This window comes from Arabidopsis thaliana, chromosome 5, assembly GCF_000001735.4.
Source record: "Arabidopsis thaliana chromosome 5, partial sequence".
NCBI classification, from domain to species: Eukaryota; Viridiplantae; Streptophyta; class Magnoliopsida; order Brassicales; family Brassicaceae; genus Arabidopsis; species Arabidopsis thaliana.
Window position 1 is genome coordinate 18,877,073 of NC_003076.8, and position 20,346 is coordinate 18,897,418.

Genomic DNA, 20,346 nt, shown 5'->3' on the forward strand with positions numbered 1-20,346 from the left:
CGACCCAAAACATTTGGAACGTTTTGAACTTTTTTTTATAGCACTAGAATTTTAGTCTCTATGATTACAAAGTTAAGTAATAGCATATTGTAAATCATTGACAACAAAAACAGTTTAACTCAGTTTGCACTCATATTAAAAGCTACAAGCGATGCATAAGCACCACCTGAAATCTCCATTAACGTTTCATGTCTCCCACTCTCCGCGATCACACCGTTCTTCACAACCGCGATCATATCAGCGTCCTTAATGGTAGTGAGCAGGTGAGCCACCACAACCGTGGTCCTGTTCACCATCACCTGATCAAGCGCATCTTGCACCACCCGCTCAGACTCTGCATCCAACGCGCTTGTCGCTTCATCAAGCAACAAAATTTTAGGATCCTTGAGAATAGCCCGAGCGATCGCGATCCTCTGTTTTTGACCACCGGATAATTGTACTCCACGTTCACCAACGGACGTTTCGTAGCCTTGAGGCAATGAGCTGATGAAGTTATGCACATTAGCCGCTTTTGCCGCGGTTATAATCTCTTCCTCTGTGGCTCCTCCGATTTTACCATATGCTATGTTTGATCCTATTGTCTCATTGAACAGAACCGGTTCTTGACTAACCAAACCCATTTGTTCCCTTAACCAACTCAATTTTAACGATTGAATTTCAACTTGATCTAAAAGAATCTTGCCTGAATCCGGATCGTAGAATCTCTCTAGTAAGCTTATCACCGTCGATTTACCGCTCCCGCTTTCTCCAACCAATGCAACGGTCTGAAAAAAACCAAAATCGTTAACCATTTAATTACATTAAACCGGAAAACCTCGGCTTTGTATTCTTTCTTTTATTTACATGTTTGTTACCTGTCCAGATGAGATAGTTAAGCACAAGTCACTAAAAATCTGTATATCCGGTCGCATAGGATACCGGAAACTAACATGTTGCAACTCGATATCGCCGTGGACGATTGGTAATATTGTCCCTTTCTCGGAACTCGAATCGATTTTCGGTTTACTATCGAGGATATCGAATATCGAAGCAGCAGAGTCTTTTGCTTTGTTTATGTCAGGTGCCATAGTACTAGTTTGAGTCACTCCTACGGCTGTCAAAGTTAACGCGAAGAAAACCTGAAATGTTAAAAAAAACACTCAAACATCACAAACCCGAACCAAACCGGATCATAATCGAACCTGATTCTACTCTTTTATACCTGAAAGAATTCTCCGAACGTTGCCCTCCTGTTCTGAATCAACCAGGAACCGCCGAGAAAGCATACGGACTCGATGACATAGAGAGCCAAGTATGAGCCACCATAGCACAAACCACTCACCAGTCCTAATTTGAAGCCTTGTTGCTTTGGTTCGTCACATTTCTCTTGGTATAAATCCATCACTTTATCCTCTGCGCAGAACGATGCAACTGTTCTTATGCTGCTCACCGCGTCACTCGCAACCTGGCTAGCCTCTTCATATTTTCCCTAAATCGAAGTAAGAAATCATGTTAGACTATATAGAACCAGAGTTTAACCAAGGTTGTTGAATACTAACTACTAACTCTTGCTTTTGCTCCAAAACCCGTTATAAACTTGATCTGGTAGTATCCTTGAAAAAACATTACTGGTGCCACCAAAAGGGCCATTAAAGCTAATAACCAATTAGCCGTAAACGCTATAATAAATGCTCCAATTATAGTCGCCATATTTTGCATGATCAACCCTAACACATCTCCTACTATACTCTTCACTGTAGAAGCATCCGTGGACAACCTCGCTCCAATCACACCGCTAGACAACAAAAAAAAACACAATATTATGAAGCCCATAACTTCTTGTTACCCTAAAAGAAAAAGGTTGATTACATTACCTAGAATTTTTAGTATCGTCGAACCAACTTATATCTTGGTGCAAGACTCTATCAAACGACAACGATCTGATACGTTTGATTAGTTTTGCTCCAGCGATAGCGAATAAGTAGTTTTGTAACGGAATCACAATCAGGTCGGTTAAGCCAAGGGCGACAAAAATGAGAGCCCAGAAAAGAGAATCATTCTTTAGTTTATTTGAAGGCTCAAAGAATATCCTGATTGTGCGAGACAAAAGCAAACCTTGAACAGGGAACACAATACCGTGAATCACTGCAGCCAATGAACCGAGCAACAAAACCGAAATCTCCGGTTTGTTAAGGTGAGCAAGCCTTCTTAATGATACTTCCTTGCCTTTCTTAACCGTTTGAGTTTTGGTGGAAGATATATTCTCGTGGAACTCTTCCGTCTGGTCCAAGCTAATCACTCCCGGTAAACCAGATGGTGATGTGAGAGTGCCGGAATGGATTCCATTTTGGCTATCCGAACTTTCGATTTCCAAACTCATTTCACACTTTTCTGGTTCCTTGTCTATTGCTTCTTCTTTCTTAGATCCTTCTTGTAGACGAACTAGCTGTGAATATGTTCCTTCGGGATCTTTAATCATCTCATCATGAGTTCCTGATAAAAAAACTTTTGTTCATATATACAGGAAAAAACATTGATTACTTGTGGTTAAGGTATTACTCAAAGCCCTAACCTTTCTCAATGACTTTTCCCTGCTGCACAACAGCGATCATATCAGCGGTTCTAATGGTGGTAAGTCGGTGAGCCACCACTACAGTGGTCCTGCTCAACATTAGCTTTACAAGAGCATCTTGAACAATGCGTTCAGATTCTGCGTCCAAAGCGCTTGTAGCTTCATCAAGAAGCAATATTTTTGGGTTTTTCAAAATCGCCCTCGCAATCGCAATCCTCTGCTTTTGCCCACCGGATAATTGCGTCCCATGCTCTCCTACCATCGTTTCCAAACCCTGGACAAAAAAAGAACAAGAATTAAGAATACTAAGCTTGTTTTACCGACCAACTTGGTTATAACTAAAGTTTGACTACCTGCGGAAGTTTGTCGATGAAGTTACTAGCGTTGGCGAGCTTAAGTGCGGTTCTAATTTCTTGGTCGGACGCATCTTTTTTGCCGTAAACAATGTTCTCCCTAATTGTGGTAGCAAATAGTATAGGTTCTTGGCTTACGAGACCAATCTTACTTCTGATCCATTTCACTTGAAATTTCTTTAAGTCAATTCCATCTATTAAAACTTCTCCTGATTCCGGATCGTAGAACCTCTCAATTAAACTGATCACAGTTGATTTTCCGCTACCGCTCTGTCCCACCAAAGCCACGGTCATGCCATTCGGTACAGTCAACGAAAATCCAACAAATATCTGCACGTCAGGTCTAGCCGGATATCGAAAGTACACGTCTCTTAGCTCAATGTCACCTTTAATTTCTTCTAAAACCTCACCACTCATGTCATAAGCATCGATCTTTGGTTTTCTTTTGATAGTCTCAAACATTTTGTAAGCTGCAGCTGTTCCGGCCGCAAAAGAGTTAAGAGAAGGCAATGTCTGCCCCAACGCCCTACGAAGTGAATTGCATGTGTAAAAAATTAGGGCTATCAGTATCACAAGATTTCTTCAAGGACAAGTAATCGTTTTACTCACATTCCTCCAGTCAAGATTGACGTAATCACGTTCATGACTTGACCTCCAGTATATCCTTTCTCTATTATCTGCCTAGCACCGTACCAAATCGCAAAACCATAAGTACAATATACCACAACCATCATTATCCCAATGCCTAGACCGGAGTATAGCCCTTGTTTAACCATAGATTTGTAGGCTATCTCAAGCTTCTTCTCATATTTTCCCATTGATTGTTTCTCCCCAGTGAAAGCCACAACCTAAATAAGAAAAAGAACATCAAAATATTGAAATGTAACATGAATCTATGTAGTTCTAAAAGACCGCGGAACTAACTGTTCTAATTGACCCAACGGCTTGTTGTACTACGTTTCCAGCTTCTGTGTAAGCCAGTTGAACACGTTGAGCCTTTTTTGACATGATATAGGTCATTGCTCCACCTGTGCCCACGATCAGAGGAACGCACGGAAGAAGAGCCAATGTGAGTTTCATTCCAACTATAAAAGCAACCGTGAATCCACCAACGAATGACGAAACGAGCTGTGTGAATTTCCCAACCTAAGGAAATCAAAGCCGTTAATTAAAATAAGAAAAGTTTAAGCAACTTGCGCTGCAAGAAAGATCCGATAGTGTAGAATTCATTAAAACCTTTTCTCCCATGGAATCTTGAATAAGAATGGTGTCTCCTGACATTCTTCCGATGACTTCACCGGTATTTGTCTCAGTATCGAAAAATCCAATGTCTTGTCTTAAAATTGTTTTTAGGTATAGACGGCGGATTCTAGTGGATTGACGCTCCCCAGTTACCATCCAGCATGAGACCTCTGCGGAGAAACGAATAAGTTCTTTGTAAACAAGTTAGCTAGGCTAAGGATGAAAAGAGAAGAAAAACATAGTTTGTGGCTTACGCAGGAAGGACACAACACCGGCGTAGGCTGCAAGATAAAGAAACTTCACAGCAACCTGAAATTAATTAAGAATTAAATCGATATAAACCGTAACATTTGTTTCATGCATGCACTGACTAATGAGTATAAGTAAATATATAAATCAAACAAATGGAAAACAATTTAAAGATGAATTAACAAAAAGAAAATTTTACTATTACGTTTTACAAATTTAAAAGAACAATAATATAGAAGACAAATTTTGGTGAACCTGATGATTTACATTTAAACTAAAACATATAAATATATTAGTGATTTCGCATATACTACACAAACCAACAGTAATTAGGTGTAGGACACCTCCATTGGTGGGATGGAGGAATGTATCTCACCAAATTCTATTAATAAAAAGTAATAATTGAAGAGAAAGAGACCCTTTCTTAAATTAACCATTGAATGACACATGTCATGTAACCATTGATTAAACTATTAAAATACAATTAAGAAGAAATTATAATATTTTTGTTTTTTTGGAAAAATTCTCATCGTTTTTAACGATGGAGCTGCTTTAAGCCTCTAATTTCAGTTAAAATGATATCAGTGATTAACAACTAACAAGAATCGTAACATTTTACCAACAGTAAAAACTAATTTGAAGTCCTAACCTTGGAGACTTCTTTAAACACGTGATCATGATCAGAGAAACCAAAAACGTTAATGAGCTGCCCCATGAGTATTGACATAAACGGCTGAGTTAAGCCGTTGGCCATGGCGGAGAGGGTCCCGATGACCATTAAAACGATGTCGTACCGATCTGCAAACGTGAAAAGCTTGTAAAACGCTATTCTCTGATTTCCTCCTCCTCCATTTTTCTTCTTCTTCGCTTTCTCCGCCATTTGTTTCTCTTGCCTCTTTGGTTAACCTATTTATTGGTTAAACAGATAATTTGAGTTTTTTTTTTTAATCTGTAAATCGAAAAATTTTGGTTATAGAGGGAGAGTGAGATTTTTCAGATTCACCCTTTGGACTTTATAAACTCAGTTTCATAAGTTTTACTACAGAGATTTTACATTTCCATTTAAAATTTATATTATTTTCTATAATTGTGTATGGTAGATTTCAAGAATCTTATCACCAACAGCTGTGATTATTATTTCCACATTTTGATGGATTTTTCATGAATACAACAACTTTTTCCTCTGCATATAAATCAAATTATGTTTGGTAGAAAATGGTAGTACTAGATACTATGTCACTATATCTATTGATAATATGTTATAAAATATGCAACCAAATGTATATCTAATTTCATTAATTAATTATTTTTACTTAATCCTGAAACTCTTTATAACGAAATGACATATGGCATATTAATAATTCATAAAGAGTTATCATAAGAATAAATTATGATTTAGGATTATATTATGTGTACTATATCATATAATTAATTAATATTTATCTTAAAATATTGATACAAACAAATAGAAACTAAAGTTACCGTGTTATAAAACTTTTATAACTAAAACTTTTAAGAAAATAGTTTATTATTCAAACTAAAACCATATATATAATACGAATCACATATATTTTTTCTAAAAAATTTCATCTCGCTTCTATGATTAAACTACATGAAAAAATATTTTTAATTCCACAAATCAGATATATACTATAGCAAAAATGAAATAGGTTATCGTATTTAAATTTTGTAACTAAATTTGATTCTGATATAGTACGTATCAAGTTATGTATTTACACCGAAAATAGTATTACTTCATGTTTTTTTTTTGCTACAATCAGTGTATTATTACTTCATGCATGTTTCTTACAACTGAAAACATAAATAGTCTTAGGCATTTCTACCAAATTCTTTTGATAATTGTGATGTCATTTAATTGAAATCAAACAATATATGAATGTTTATAACCATGAAAGAGTTAAAAACTTATAAATTAGTTGCTTTCATTACCAAGTTGTGACAGCTATCATATTACAAATGAATATGTGACATATAAATATAAACATGGTGAAGTGAAAAGGGGTATATTAATATCTATGCATAGAAGATGAAGAAATTAAGAATTTATGCATAACTATTAGTTATTTAGGTAAGTATGAAGGAGAAATAATATTAAACCAAAAATATCCTTTTCTTTTAAATTAATTACAAAAATGCCATTGAATAAAAATAATTGTAATATATTGATGATAAGTATATAACTATTTGTTTAACGTGCTAAAAACTATGATATCGCGATAAGTTTACAAATTCTTTGTTAAAAAATATTTATCGATTTAAAATAATAAATCTATATTTTTATTTATGTATATTCAACACAATAAAAGGGGATTAGACTTTTTTTGCTATATTATTACGTTAGATACTTTGCTAAATGAAACATTAGTACGTTACAATTATTTTTACCGTACTTTTATGTCATAATGAATGAAAGAGTAAAATATATTGACAAGTTTATATAATATATTGTATAATTTAGTATGTTAAAAATAAATTTAACACATTACTAATTGTATACCTTCTTAACATTCTTCTTATCGCGATATCATATGTTTTAACATAATTTTTTTTTACTTACATGCATATATATATTATTATCACGTTAATCTAATAGATAATCATCTAATTCATAATATAATATTTTTGAAGAAATTGATGATAAAAATATCGATAACTATTTTATTACATTGCTAACTAATTTGATATATGTAATAAGGGCATTTTTGTCTAACTTACATAAATTATAGAGAGAAAACTAATTATGTAGAAAACATTAGTATATTCTTAATTTTTGATTCTTAATAGTGATATTATCCAAGTGAAAATGTCAGTTTTAAATTTAATAGCATTTTCATATATTAACAAAGTTAAGGTTGTTGTTCACAAAAAAAAAAAAAAACCAAAGTTAAGGTTACAAAGCATTCCTTATGGTCAAAAATTACATCCAAGAGGTTTTCTTATAGAGAAAACTCTAAAGGATCTCTCCTTCCTCAAGATCGTCCATTCTCATTGCATCAAATTTTTCTGACCCGATCACTTCCAGTTCCGGACAATAATCATTTTTCAAAACCAGACCCAACTCTTCAAGTAACAACCGAGCTTTTGTCAGACTAAAGCAGCCACAGACTTTAACGAATTTTTTCTTCAATTTCGAGTGGTTGTTCCGTTCAAAATCGAAGCCTTTTTTCATCTGTAGACATGTTTACAGATATTAGAATCATCGTTCTTCAATATGTTAAATCAGGGTTTTAAAAAACTGCAAAACCGGTTTATAAAATTCCGCAAAATACCTTTGCTATTTCAAGCCGTTGACTCTCACGTTTCTGTTTCAACTCGTCTTGTGCCCTCATTCGTTCAGCAACCTTAGCAGCTCTCATCTCGGCTTCAATTCTAGCTTTCTCTGCATATTTTGTGAAAGAAACGTAAGAGGCAAACATCGAAAAGTTTGAGACTTTATTTTACTTTCATAAGAACACGTAGTAGTGTACCTTCACGTTGTGCTCTTTCCATCTGTTCCTTTTCTATCTGTATTCTAATCAGATCAGCTTTGTTATTCTGTCAATAAAAAAAAAGACATCAATTTCAGTAAAACATCATAAGCTGTCGAAAGTCTCTGTTTAGGTAATTGGGATTAAGAAAGTAATGAAACCTGGCCAAGGACTATTCTGTGTTTAGCTTTTATGATGGTTCCTGCATATTGAGCTTTGAGTATTGCAGCACGAAGAGCTTTCTCAGGAGGTACCGGCGGCAGAGCAGGAAAAGCCGTTTTCAACTCTGTAGCAATTATAAAATGGTATTAAGAAACCAAACTATACAAAAAAGAGGAATTCTACAGATTCGATTAAACTCATAAGAGAGGAATAATAACAACTTACCATTACCCAACAGATCACTGTTTGAAGGTTTATCAAGCTGAGACTTGAGACTACCATTTCTCTCCTTCTTTGAAGTGTCAGACCCTTCATTGATATAGAATTTAAAAGTAAACTGTTAGAAAGAAGTGATAATAGAATAACAAGTGCGAATGAAACTATGAAAGATAGCTTTAGATTTCTTACCATTAGATTGAGGATCTAACTCGCTCGCTTGTGCACCTGAAATGTTCTTTAATTGACAATCCTGTTTGACAAGAGCATTGAAACATAAATCCCTATTGTTAGTGACAAGACTAAAAGGAAATTAAATTTGACAGAGATCAAGAAAGAATCTGTATATACCGTTAACGAACAAACGTCACTTCCAAATGAGCTACAGGACTTGAGGCATATGCAAATTATCCTACCACATTTACAGGTTGCTAATGCTTTAGGCGTCACAGCAGGAGTATTCTTTTTGCTCTGCACTTTCACTGGCTTGGACGAAAGAGAACCCTTTTCGGAGTTCTCTTTAGCTGGTTTCGTCAATCCCACCCCAGAGGAAGCTGATGTTCCAGTGCTGCTCCGTCTAGAACAATCACGTTCAACTGGCTGTCTCTTATAACCTTCTCTAACTTCATTCCAGGATAACCTCAAAACCTTTTTCTTCATGAGTGATTCCCATCTAACCTCAAAAATCTCATTAATCTCCTTTGCAATCGTGTGAACCTCATTCCACAGAGGATTATAATGCATCGCATTGGCAAAAGTTAACCGAACATCCGCTGCAAACTCATCAGCATTACTGTAGACATTCTTCAAAAGTTTCGATTTGACAGTGCCTAAATCCATTGGCTTTTGTATGACATTGAAGTAATCAGGAATCTCCATTTTAACAGGATCAACAGGCTCCTTAAAGAGCCATCCACCACGGTGCTCCATCAAAAAACGTAACAATGCCAAACATTGACTAGACCAATCACAATCCAGCCTCTGCTTCTTCTTAGGTTGAACTTCATCTAGCTCTTTAGGCCCACCACGCTTCTTTGATTTCTCCGAGGATTGAGATAAATCTTCAGTCACTACATGCTCAATTTTCTTCGAACTATCAGACAACGTTTGGAATGTTCTGACAGAACCTTGAGGACCAAACTTTATCTTAATATTGGGTATCGCAACCATTCTTACAAGAACAAATAAAAACCTGTAAGCAAACATAAAAAGCGACTGAAATTAGGGTTTATCTACGCGACATCACAAGACTCGAAATTAGGGTTTATACGTCAAAACGAACAAATCGACAAAACAATCAGATACCCAACAAAATTCCGACTAAATACCGACTAATTTCGTTACAAATTTCTAACGATGGAAGAAGATGAAGAAGGAGTGAATTAGGGTTTATCAATTTCGCGATCGATTAACAAAAAAACTTGAAAAAGGTACTTTGAGAAACGAATTCAATGAAATATATAGCGAAAAGAGTATTATTTTACAGAGATAAAAGCTTACCAGAGGAAGAATCAATGGAACAGTATGAGAGATTTTGGAGTATCGAGTGTGAGAGTCAGAGTGAGGAGGAGGAGGAAGCCAAAGCGGCGATAGAAGTTTCTTTTTTCTTATTGAGGGTTTGTGTGTTAAAAATACTTGAGATAAAACGCGTATTTTGTGGTTAAAAACACTTATATATTTCACTATTTTGAAAATACTACTTAAAATTATCTCAAACGATGTCAAAATTAAAATATGACAACAAAATCTGTTGAATAAAAAGTGATTTAATAAAAAAAAGCTTTCTTTAATAAATTATTTCCTATTTTTTTTTAATAATATATACACGGATTTTTTTCTCTTTTTTTCTTTACAAGTAGCGGTATTTCTCGTACTACTTTTTTACCGTTAATTTTTTCTCGTATCATATTTTTTATACTCACTAAATCTTAAAACTTTGCGAACCTCATACTTGAATTTCTTTTTCTTCTCTTTTTCTTATAAACCTGTTTTTTACGTACCATAAACCATTGATGGTTTCTAAACATCGACAATTTTACCTTCAACCAATTTTTTTTTAGATCGTTAAGATCTCTTTTAATTTACCAAAAATGCGGATTGAGAATGAATGGTGGTCAAAAAAACAACTCTTTTATAAAATATCAGCAAACAACAACTCAATGATAGGATAAGCCTAAGAATACTATTTATAATAACATCTCGAAACCCTAAATTTTTTTAATAATATAGATTATTTAATTAAAAGATAATTACATAAGATATTTGGATAATTTCGAAATATCATATTTTTAGGTTGCCAAAATAAGACCTACTCTTTATATTAGATTAGGTCTACCATCAAATTCTTTTTGCAAATAGAAACAGGAAAATTCTAACAACTTAATATTTTCTTTAAAAACTTATCTCAAGCCAAAATCCAACGATATCTATCGATATGGTATTATCAATCAAAAGATTAATATTGCATAAATGTTTTGATAATTTTGTTAACAATAGAATAAGTGTGAAATTATGAAATTAACTGGATTCTAATTCTATCCCTTGTAACTTGGGAAGGGTGTTAAGTGTTAACACACTCGGTAAATCACTCATGGACTTTGAATTTTATATTTGGGCCCATAATGGATCAATCGTAAACCCATCAAAGAAGCTCAAAACATCTAATTTTATTCCATTTTTGGCACCTCAAAATATATAAACATTTATATTATTGCGAAATTTCCGATCATGGATTCGATACCACGGAAGCGACCCAAATCGGAAACCAGAACGGGCAGAACCCCTAAATCTTCTTCTTCTTCTTCTCCGATCAGATCAATGCTCGAGCCACCACAAAGCTTATTTCCTTCCAAGGGAGAGTTCTTCACACTATTGAAGGTTTTGCTTGTCGCTTGTGCTGTAGCTTTTACCTGCAATTTCCTCTCTAAGTCTCTGAGCTCAAACCCTTCTAAATCTTTCTGCGATAGTAACTTTAATCCCATCGATTCAGACTTGGGTAAGCTCGAAACTCATACTCAATTCCTTTATATCATAGTTGAATTATGTAATTCCTTGGATTAATCAATTTCATTGTTTCAGATATTTGTGAACCTTGTCCAATTAATGGAGAATGTTACCAAGGGAAGTTGCAATGTAATCTTGGATACAAAAATCAAAGGAATTTATGTGTAGAAGATGGAGAAATCAATGAATCAACTAAGAAATTGGTATTGAATTATGCGAAAAATCGGAACTTTTAGATTTTTTTGTCTTGTTGATAATTTGGTTTAAATTTTGGCCACTGTTGTTGATTCAGGTTGGGTATTTTGAGAGAAAAGTTTGTGAATCATATGCTCATAATGAATGTTATGGTACGGGAACCATTTGGGTATGTTTCTGATATCTTTAACTATTGTGTTTTGGTTTACTTGTGTGTTCATACTGTGGTAATAGTGAGCATTGTGCTGAGCTATTTTCATCGATGTTTTAGGTTCCAGAAAATGATGTTTGGACAGAACTACGTAGTAACAGTTTCTTGAGTAACTTAGACGAGTCTGCTTACAATTTTTTGAAAGGAAAGGCTGTTGAAGGTGTCACCGAGCTACTAGAGAAAAGGACTAATTCTAATGGGTTAGTATTTTCATCACTGGTTAATTAGTCTATTGGTTACTAACTATTGATTAAAGATTCGTACGTTATTTTTTATTTATTTGAAGGATTGACGAGTTGAAGTGCCCTGAATCCGTAGCCAAAAGTTACAAACCTTTGACCTGTCGCTTGCATCAATGGATCTTGCGGCATATCTTAATCATCTCGTCGTCCTGTGCAATGGTATTGTAATCTTAGAAAAAAGCCAGTCTTTTGAGTGGCTTAGTTTACTTGATCAACATCTTCAAGCTTGTTTACAGTGTTGAGATGTACAGCTAGTGGGCAGCGCAATGTTGCGTAGGAGAATTCAACGTAAGCAATGTTTTTCAAGAAGAGTGGAAGAGTTATACGACCAGGTACCTCTTTATCCGCACAGCATCTCGATTAGTCAACTATCCTTGTCATTTTTGTAAAAATATATAACGGGGTTTTATTTTGAATTGATTCATAAGGTCTGTGACTTCCTGGAAGAGAATGCAGTGGCATCAAATTCTGCAGAAACTAGTAACTGCGAGCCTTGGGTTATTGCATCTTGGTTACGTGATTATCTACTCTTGCCTAGGGAAAGAAGAGACCCTCTGTTATGGACTAAGGTATGCTGTTTTTGGTCTCTGTCTCTGATGCTTAATCTGGCTTTCTCTAACAATTTGTTACAGGTGTCATGTTTTTATAACCAATTCTCAATTTTGTTGCCTGACATGGTTCATGGTTCTTTATATTCTTGGTTAATTTACAGGTTGAGGAGTTAATAAAAGAGGATTCACGTATAGACCGATATGAAAAACTCCTCAAAGGTGAAAAAAAAGTTGTATGGGAATGGCAAGGTATGAACCTGGAATAGTTCTTTATCCTCTTTCACTCTTCGATTTCTATATTTACATCCATTGAATGTTATTTCCTCATTCAGTGGAAGGTTCACTTAGTTTATCCAAGTTGAAGAAACAGAGAGAGACGCAGAAGAAAGTCAGAAAAAGTATCGACTCAAGCACAAGCTTGCAAGAGTATTACAACAGACGAATTGCCGGTTAGAAGCTGAAAACCTTTTGTTAATTGAGTATTTCTATTGAGTCAAATAGACATTCTTTTAAGATTGATCTTTATCTGGTTTTGTTGCAGAGACAAGTTCTTAGTACATGTACAGAAGAACATTATAGAAGCTTGCTATGATTCTTCACGTAATGTCAGAAGATCCAAGGAATGAAGCATTGTCGATTTTTCCATGTTTTTTTTTTATGTTGATGATGATGCTTGAATTTGTAATATATGAAGATTTTGTCCATGTCCTGACCAAGTTATGGAGGAAAAAGGGTGTTTGAGGAGATCAAGTTCTGACATTAGGAATTGAATCCTTTCATGGAGAATGATTGAATGTTGCATACCACATCATGAAGATGTAGGGGTATGCATCAATGGAATTTTGTACTAGCTATCAATAGTTGTATAGAGACTTAAATAATAGTTTGCTTTGACGTTAAAGTCATATAAACTTTGTTTGGAGTGATAAAAGACAATGTAAATTAGGTTTAGTTCATTATGATGACGCTACATTGATGAAATAACTAATAAGTCAAAGAATTGAGTTGTGGATTCTAGACGATCTCCAAATGTATTGCCTTCATGGAGAAGCAATAACATGCTTCGAAATTGGTCGCACACTGTCTGTTTCAGGACTTTCGTCGAATAGTTTCATGTAATTCCCACAACTCCAAAATCTTGAATCTTTAGAGAAACCCTAAACACGATCTTATGGGGATTGAATCTATTCTCCACGAAACAGAGATTTGGAAGCCGAAGACGAATAGATTCAATATAGACTGTCACAAAACCAACAAGAACGAACATTTGGACTCTCGTGGAACCAAATAAACAAAGATGGAGATTCAAATTTCAGGAATAAACGAAAAACCAACATTCTTGAATTGATGCAATTTACCCTTGAATCGTTTCTGAGTTGTTGGTTTATTTAGCGAACCAGTTTAAACCGGAACCCGTTCGATTTATTTTTAGTGTTTAAATATAATTGACTTATAGGTTATGTCACCAATTCGATAAGCTCCCAAGTGGTTGTGTCATCTAACTAGTTTAACATGCCACCTTGGTTCGAATGGGTGTACCTTCGTCAGCAGTGATACTGGGACGTTGCTTATATAAAAAGCTATAATGGTAGGGTCGTTGTTTAGCGTTCTACCATCTAGCTTGAGGTAATCTAAATTACCTTATTTTTTTGCTTTTAATTCATTTAAAAATCCTAATCTCATGAGATCTATGTTAACAATTGGATCGGGGCTTAGCATACAATTGATATAAACTTGAACACATCTATACGGGAAACAGTTTTTACATGATTTTGGTAGTAGTCTATTTCAAGAGATCATCTAAAAAAGAATCTTCAACCACAAGTTACATAGAGAGATCATTTTAAACAACGTCAATTTATATGAATCCTCACGCATTAAGTGACACCTGCACGTCAGTCACACGAACATGTCCAACTCTGTTCATTAGGTCTTTCATCATGTGACACTCTTGCATATCTGAAAACTTTTATTAGTGAATACGATTTAGATCGGTAATTTCTTTTGAACAAGATGAAGGATTTTTGGGTCTTTGAATTGAACGAACATTGGACTCTTGTGGAGCGTAAGATAGGGCATCATGTATTTTTTGTTCTCCAAAATAATATTTTGTTTAATAGAAATCATCTATATATTAAAACACTAAACCAAAGAGATATAATCTCTCGTAAGATTATATGATTTTGGTAGTAATCTCTCTTTCAAGAGATCATAAAAAAATATCTTGTAAACACTAAACCAAAGAGATATAATCTCTAGTAAGTTAATATGATTTTGGTAGTAATCTCTCTTTCAAGAGATCATAAAAAAAGATCTTTTACAAGATACATTCCGCATCGAACAACATTTTCTATACGTGGTTTCACGCACAAAGGTCGCTCACTAGCTGGAGTAATGTGGTTTGGCAAAATTATGTCAGTGAGCAACTTCACCAGGAGACCATATAACTGCATTACCATTTCCTCAAAGCCCCTATCCCAAAAATAGCTGTAAATTAACACGGTGGAGTAAATATGTTGGGACAAATATTGCATGAAACCAAAAAAATTCATAATTTACCATAAAAATTCTTTTAAAAAAAATCTGAGACCTTAATTTTTTCGACAATCCAAACACAACAGAGACAGAAGTAATGTTTTAGTATGGGCATTTTTGTTGTTAGCAACGCTTTGTCATGTAAACTTTTGCTACAATGATCTTCATGGATGTGTGAAACAGAGGCTGATTTGGTAAACCTTTTTCAGGTATCCCACGCCTCTTCAATGAGCCAAATTTATGTTTTCACACAATGGTGAGTCTTAGTTTTCCATTCCTAATGAGTATAACTCTCTTATGTTCATTGATCTGATACTTTTTCTATTATGATGTATTGATGTTCAAAGATAATCCCACAATGTCTTCATTACCAAAGCTGATATTTCTTTGGACGTGAGAAATAAAAGATCGCCGACATTTCTACTGAACACGCTTCTTGCAGATCTTATTCAGTACCGGTAAATTCTGTTGTGTAGTTCTCTAGAGAATAGTAATTTTCTTGACCATGCATCTAATGAGAATAAGGAGTTTAGGTTAATACTAATATCATTGTGTATATACTTGTCTCTTCTATTGGGGAAGCAGGTGAGACCTTACATTTTAGATCTTGGCAGCACCAACAAGGCCTACATTAGTGAGAGTGTTGAATTGCATCTCTTCTTAATTGTTTTGTTTTCGTGGTTTAGATAAAACGTACGTTAGTAGTGACCTTTGTTTTTCTTTTTTCAGAAAATACATATTGAACCACAACGCTACTATGAACTTTTTGAGAAACAGGATTATAATTAAGATAAAAGAATTAAAAAAGTGTGAAGGAATTAAAATTTTAATTTCAATGAAAATAAGGGGCCAAGTTGAAATATATAGAATATACAAAAAAGAAATTGTACAACTATTTTCCTTTTGTATGAAAATAAATTAGTTTTTTCTTTTAGCAAAAAATTAGTTCATGTATTTGCATTGCATCAACTAAAATAGTTATATTAAAAAAAGGATTTTTGTGTAGCTGTGATATTTGGAATAGAAAATCCAGAATAATAATATCGAAAATTGTTTGCTTTATCCCCCTTTCTTTTGTAGAAATTCTCATATGATTAGTGGATGATTCGGTCCAAGTACTATCATTTAAGGATCTGTGTAGTATTAAAATCTCGAAATCTCTATTCGTTATTAACTTTGTCGGTGAAGGGGTTGATATATAATAAACCGAAGACTTTTTGTGTGAAAAGAATCATGTAATAACGGTACTTATTCATTTTGTACTTATACTAAAATAAATACCGATTATGTTGGTGGTAGACTTCTAAATTTTAATTAGCTTTTTAAAAAGACCCTTAATTTTTAATAAAATTGATGGAAAGAGGAATAGTTACTTTCTATCTTCGGTAAAATTCAGGACCCAAGAAGGTCGAGGCACGTGCCCCATGATAGACTTGTCATGTGATGTGACCTATTTTCTTTGTCCAACAATTTTTTAAAACAAATTGTCATAGGCTAGAAGTCGTCAAAAGTTAATAAGCAAAAAACGCAATATTTCAAAAATAAAAAATTTAACAAGAATGAATGACACAAACCTAATCGTCTTGACATTTTATCTCATATATCAATAATGCTCAATCGAGTGTAAATACTTTTTTTACATAGTAAAAGGCGAATAAGAGAGCAGATCATGTAGCAATTATTTTCACTATTATTGTTATTGTGTTGTTGACTTTGATTTTTAGTTTTTAATAGCAGGGTACAAATTTGTACCTTCAATTATGTCACCAACGAGTGTTTGAGATAAGATTAGACAATAGTAAACACAAAATTGATGTAAGCTATTTAACATGTTTATTGAACTGTAAATAATTATATCTGTTTTAATATATTTTTTAACTATTTTTTTTCTTAATTGATATTTTATTGTATTAACACTCCTTCTTATTAACTTTGCAAAATAAACTGTCATCTTGTAAATTATTACCAAATCTTAACACTATTATTATTGACTTTAGAATCTAAGATATACCTAAATAATTTCTTAAGGCCAAAAAAAAAATTATCATCTTTTTATTTAAGTTAATCTAAGATATAAACATTAAGAGAAAGTTGCAAAATTAAAGAAAAAATATCTATCTTTACCTGGATACAAAACTTATACTTTTGGATAATTCATATGAAAGTCTCTCTTCTAATGTAGTAAAAACTTCTACATTTCACAGCTAAAAACTGAAACCCAAATTTAAAATTTCGTGTATAGTACCGAGGAAAAAAAGTATTTGCAAGCAAAATCTAGAGCAGAAAAATTTAAAGATCTTTTGCTTCACATGACTCTATTGTTTTTTTCTTACCTCTATTTTTTCAAGTCTGCAGCTTTTTGAAGCTATATTTTTCAGATCTTTCACTCTCTCTCTAGCTACTTCTTTTTGTCTTTAAGTTTTCAAATTTTATTAAATTTTTATATTCTACTGCCTCCTCAGCTTCTCTCACAAAGCACAAATCCAAGCCCCAAATCAAATCCCACCATTGTTTTATTACCTCAATCCAAGAACACTAGACACAACAAAAATCTCTGTTTCTTATCCAAATTTCTGATCTTTGTGGAGAACAATATTTTGATTGGATGTGAGACAAATGGGTTGTTTACATTCCAAAACTGCTAATCTTCCTTCTTCTGATGATCCATCAGCTCCAAACAAACCAGAATCAGGTAATAATACTAATCTCTTAGATTCTAAAAAACTCACATTTTGTTTGCTCACTTAGTAAATCTGCAGTTTTTCGTCTGTTCTTGTTATGGGTTTGCTTTAATTTGTGGGGTTAGGGTTTGTGAAAGGCTTAAAGCAGAGAAAAAGTTATAAAGTCTCTTCCTTTTTGGAATTAAACTCTTGTTTAGATTGATTTGCCTTTTCGGGGTATGTTTTGTTATGTGGTTACAGTAAATGGGGACCAAGTGGATCAGGAAATCCAAAATTTCAAAGAATTTGAACTAAATGAGTTGAGGAAAGCTACCAATGGGTTTAGTCCTAGCTGCATTGTCTCTGAAGGTGGAGAGAAAGCTCCTAATGTCGTTTACAGAGGGAAGCTTGAAGGGAATCATCTTGTAGCTATCAAGCGATTCTCTAGGCAATCTTGGCCTGATGCTCAACAGTTTGTGGTAAGATATCTGAGAAAAGGTCAATGCATGATTTGTTGTTCATTGATTCATTGTCTGATTTTAGACCCTGGGTGATTCTGTTGGACTATCTCTTAGGCAAACCGCATCAATGACTAGTCCAAGGAATGGTGATTTAGGTGTAGTTTTTAGTTACAGAAGAAGAACAAGGCATCATTTTTCGATAAAAGAATAAGCGTCCCTGAGTTTGGTTACCACTGAATTGTAGAAAAGTCGATAACTTCGGGTTTAAAGCTGCTTTTAAATCTTAGGATACGACTAATGTCTTGACTGTATATCTTGACTGCTTTTAAATAGGAGCTTTGTCCTGGTGTTGACCTTGTTTGACTTGTGAAATCAGGTGGAAGCGACTGGTGTTGGGAAGCTTAGAAACAAGAGAATAGTTAGTTTGATCGGTTGCTGTGCTGAAGGAGATGAGAGGTTGTTGGTGGCAGAGTATATGCCCAATGATACTCTCTCAAAGCATCTCTTCCACTGTAATAGTCTTATCTTTCTCTCGTTATAAGCTTGGTTTAAAGTCTTCTTTAGATGATTTACTCTCTTCTTTCTGTGTTTGTTTGCATTGTTTGCAGGGGAAAAGCAGCCACTTCCATGGGATATGCGTGTTCGAATCGCAGACTATATTGCAGAAGCACTTGATTACTGCAATATTGAGAACCGAAAAATCTATCATGACCTCAATGCATACAGAATCCTCTTCGACGAGGAAGGTGATCCTCGTCTATCTACTTTTGGTCTTATGAAGAACAGTAGAGATGGCAAAAGCTATAGCACAAACTTAGCTTATACTCCACCTGAGTTTTTACGGACAGGTAAAATTCTTGATCTTGTGAATCGTAGTCGAAGACAAACCAATTCATTATTGAAGATTAAAGTTCTCTGGTTTTTCTTTTGCAGGTAGAGTCATTCCTGAAAGTGTGATATTCAGTTATGGAACTATTCTTTTAGATCTTTTAAGCGGCAAACACATTCCACCTAGCCATGTATGTGCTTCCAATGTTCTAATTTCCTTCATTTTATCTTACTTTTTTGTCAATTGCCGAGGATTTTATTTGTGGTCTTCTTATCTGAATTGGTGGTGATGTTTCATATCAGGCCCTTGATATCATAAGAGGGAAAAATGCTTTGCTTCTTATGGATTCATCTCTTGAAGGGCAATATGCGAATGATGATGCGACTAAATTAGTTGATCTTGCTTCAAAATGCCTTCAATCAGAGGCAAAGGATCGACCAGATACCAAATTTCTTCTCTCTGCAGTAGCACCACTACAAAAGCAAGAAGAGGTTTAAAAGAATCCCTCCTGAAACCGACCATATCATGAATTTCATATCCAAATTTGTTTATCCTGGATTTGATTTTGTTGCTTAGGTTGCTTCTCATGTCTTAATGGGCTTACCAAAGAACACAGTAATATTACCAACTATGCTTTCTCCTCTTGGAAAGGCCTGTGCAAAGATGGACCTTGCGACATTTCACGACATTTTGCTTAAAACCGGTTACAGAGATGAAGAAGGTGCAGAAAATGAGCTTTCATTTCAAGAATGGACACAACAAGTGCAGGAGATGCTTAACACAAAAAAGTTCGGGGACATTGCTTTCAGAGACAAGGATTTCAAGAACTCAATTGAATACTACTCCAAGGTGAGAGGAAATAGCAACAAATCCATAATTCTCGGTGTTCGAAAAGAATTTCTAACCTCTGTATCTATGGTTTCCAGTTGGTGGGGATGATGCCGGTTCCTTCTGCAACAGTTTTCGCTAGACGGGCTTTCTCCTACTTAATGACAGACCAACAGGAGCTTGCACTGAGAGATGCAATGCAGGCACAGGTGTGCATACCAGAATGGCCAACAGCTTTTTACTTGCAGGCTTTAGCGCTCTCAAAGCTCGGAATGGAGACTGATGCTCAAGATATGCTCAACGATGGCGCTGCATATGATGCTAAGCGACAGAATAGCTGGCGCTGCTAAGCTATTAGAGGAAGTCCCAAATATTTATGGGTCTTTTCAGACTGTAACTGAAAGGTGTGTATGCATGTAAGAGAGAGATGGAATGTGTTGTTTACTTTTGTGAAATGAGAGCTTCTTTTTTTGCATGAATCTTTATGAAAAGTCAAATCTTTTGGGGAAAGAGAGAATAAGACTGCAAATAACTAATTTGATTCCTTCTTCCTTATGGTAATACAAAAAG

At 34.6% G+C, this 20,346-nt stretch overlaps 4 protein-coding genes and 2 long non-coding RNA genes across 6 annotated transcripts; 4 read left to right on the forward strand and 2 right to left on the reverse strand.

Annotated features, from left to right (window-relative positions):
• Positions 1–17: 17 nt before the first annotated feature.
• ABCB7 (P-glycoprotein 7) lies at positions 18–5,390 on the reverse strand. The gene is made up of 12 exons (NM_124024.2): positions 5,045–5,390; positions 4,401–4,455; positions 4,141–4,316; positions 3,829–4,050; positions 3,514–3,752; positions 2,905–3,430; positions 2,552–2,825; positions 1,854–2,472; positions 1,546–1,774; positions 1,202–1,468; positions 855–1,118; positions 18–764 (listed from the first exon to the last, which is right to left on the reverse strand). Exons 1-12 carry the CDS (start codon positions 5,273–5,275, stop codon positions 120–122), a joined length of 3,747 nt encoding a protein of 1,248 aa, NP_199466.1. The 5' UTR covers positions 5,276–5,390; the 3' UTR covers positions 18–119.
• Positions 5,391–7,145: 1,755 nt separating this feature from the next.
• AT5G46550 (DNA-binding bromodomain-containing protein) lies at positions 7,146–9,888 on the reverse strand. The gene is made up of 8 exons (NM_124025.4): positions 9,762–9,888; positions 8,613–9,453; positions 8,454–8,514; positions 8,271–8,354; positions 8,045–8,169; positions 7,884–7,950; positions 7,686–7,795; positions 7,146–7,585 (listed from the first exon to the last, which is right to left on the reverse strand). The coding sequence occupies exons 2-8, from the start codon at positions 9,429–9,431 to the stop codon at positions 7,367–7,369; spliced, it is 1,485 nt and encodes a 494-aa protein (NP_199467.2). The 5' UTR covers positions 9,432–9,453; positions 9,762–9,888; the 3' UTR covers positions 7,146–7,366.
• Positions 9,889–10,914: 1,026 nt separating this feature from the next.
• Positions 10,915–13,445, forward strand: AT5G46560 (Man1-Src1p-carboxy-terminal domain protein). Its single transcript, NM_124026.6, has 10 exons — positions 10,915–11,256; positions 11,340–11,467; positions 11,557–11,628; positions 11,731–11,870; positions 11,957–12,071; positions 12,164–12,244; positions 12,341–12,481; positions 12,625–12,712; positions 12,796–12,912; positions 13,005–13,445. Exons 1-10 carry the CDS (start codon positions 10,989–10,991, stop codon positions 13,016–13,018), a joined length of 1,164 nt encoding a protein of 387 aa, NP_199468.5. The 5' UTR covers positions 10,915–10,988; the 3' UTR covers positions 13,019–13,445.
• A 485-nt stretch (positions 13,446–13,930) lies between these two features.
• Positions 13,931–14,365, forward strand: AT5G06845. The gene has a single exon (NR_142952.1). It is a non-coding gene; the product is annotated as an other RNA (long non-coding RNA).
• A 550-nt stretch (positions 14,366–14,915) lies between these two features.
• AT5G06855 lies at positions 14,916–15,222 on the forward strand. The gene has a single exon (NR_142953.1). It is a non-coding gene; the product is annotated as an other RNA (long non-coding RNA).
• A 2,083-nt stretch (positions 15,223–17,305) lies between these two features.
• On the forward strand, positions 17,306–20,334 carry BSK2 (BR-signaling kinase 2). The gene is made up of 8 exons (NM_124027.3): positions 17,306–17,690; positions 17,920–18,137; positions 18,496–18,631; positions 18,728–18,967; positions 19,053–19,138; positions 19,251–19,439; positions 19,525–19,797; positions 19,875–20,334. Exons 1-8 carry the CDS (start codon positions 17,615–17,617, stop codon positions 20,124–20,126), a joined length of 1,470 nt encoding a protein of 489 aa, NP_199469.1. The 5' UTR covers positions 17,306–17,614; the 3' UTR covers positions 20,127–20,334.
• Positions 20,335–20,346: the final 12 nt, after the last annotated feature.

Coding starts and splice junctions, on each gene's coding strand:
- AT5G46560 (NM_124026.6), top strand. CDS start 10,989: ATGGATTCGATACCACGGAAGCGACCCAAATCGGAAACCAGAACGGGC. Junction 11,468..11,556: donor ATGAATCAACTAAGAAATTG/GTATTGAATTAT, acceptor TTGTTGATTCAG/GTTGGGTATTTTGAGAGAAA. Junction 11,871..11,956: donor AAAAGGACTAATTCTAATGG/GTTAGTATTTTC, acceptor ATTTATTTGAAG/GATTGACGAGTTGAAGTGCC.
- ABCB7 (NM_124024.2), bottom strand. CDS start 5,275: ATGGCGGAGAAAGCGAAGAAGAAGAAAAATGGAGGAGGAGGAAATCAG. Junction 2,473..2,551: donor GGGAAAAGTCATTGAGAAAG/GTTAGGGCTTTG, acceptor TTTTTTTATCAG/GAACTCATGATGAGATGATT. Junction 1,775..1,853: donor GACGATACTAAAAATTCTAG/GTAATGTAATCA, acceptor TTTGTTGTCTAG/CGGTGTGATTGGAGCGAGGT.
- BSK2 (NM_124027.3), top strand. CDS start 17,615: ATGGGTTGTTTACATTCCAAAACTGCTAATCTTCCTTCTTCTGATGAT. Junction 18,138..18,495: donor CTGATGCTCAACAGTTTGTG/GTAAGATATCTG, acceptor TTGTGAAATCAG/GTGGAAGCGACTGGTGTTGG. Junction 18,632..18,727: donor CTCAAAGCATCTCTTCCACT/GTAATAGTCTTA, acceptor CATTGTTTGCAG/GGGAAAAGCAGCCACTTCCA.
- AT5G46550 (NM_124025.4), bottom strand. CDS start 9,431: ATGGTTGCGATACCCAATATTAAGATAAAGTTTGGTCCTCAAGGTTCT. Junction 8,515..8,612: donor GTGACGTTTGTTCGTTAACG/GTATATACAGAT, acceptor CTTGTCAAACAG/GATTGTCAATTAAAGAACAT. Junction 8,170..8,270: donor CAGTGATCTGTTGGGTAATG/GTAAGTTGTTAT, acceptor TAATTGCTACAG/AGTTGAAAACGGCTTTTCCT.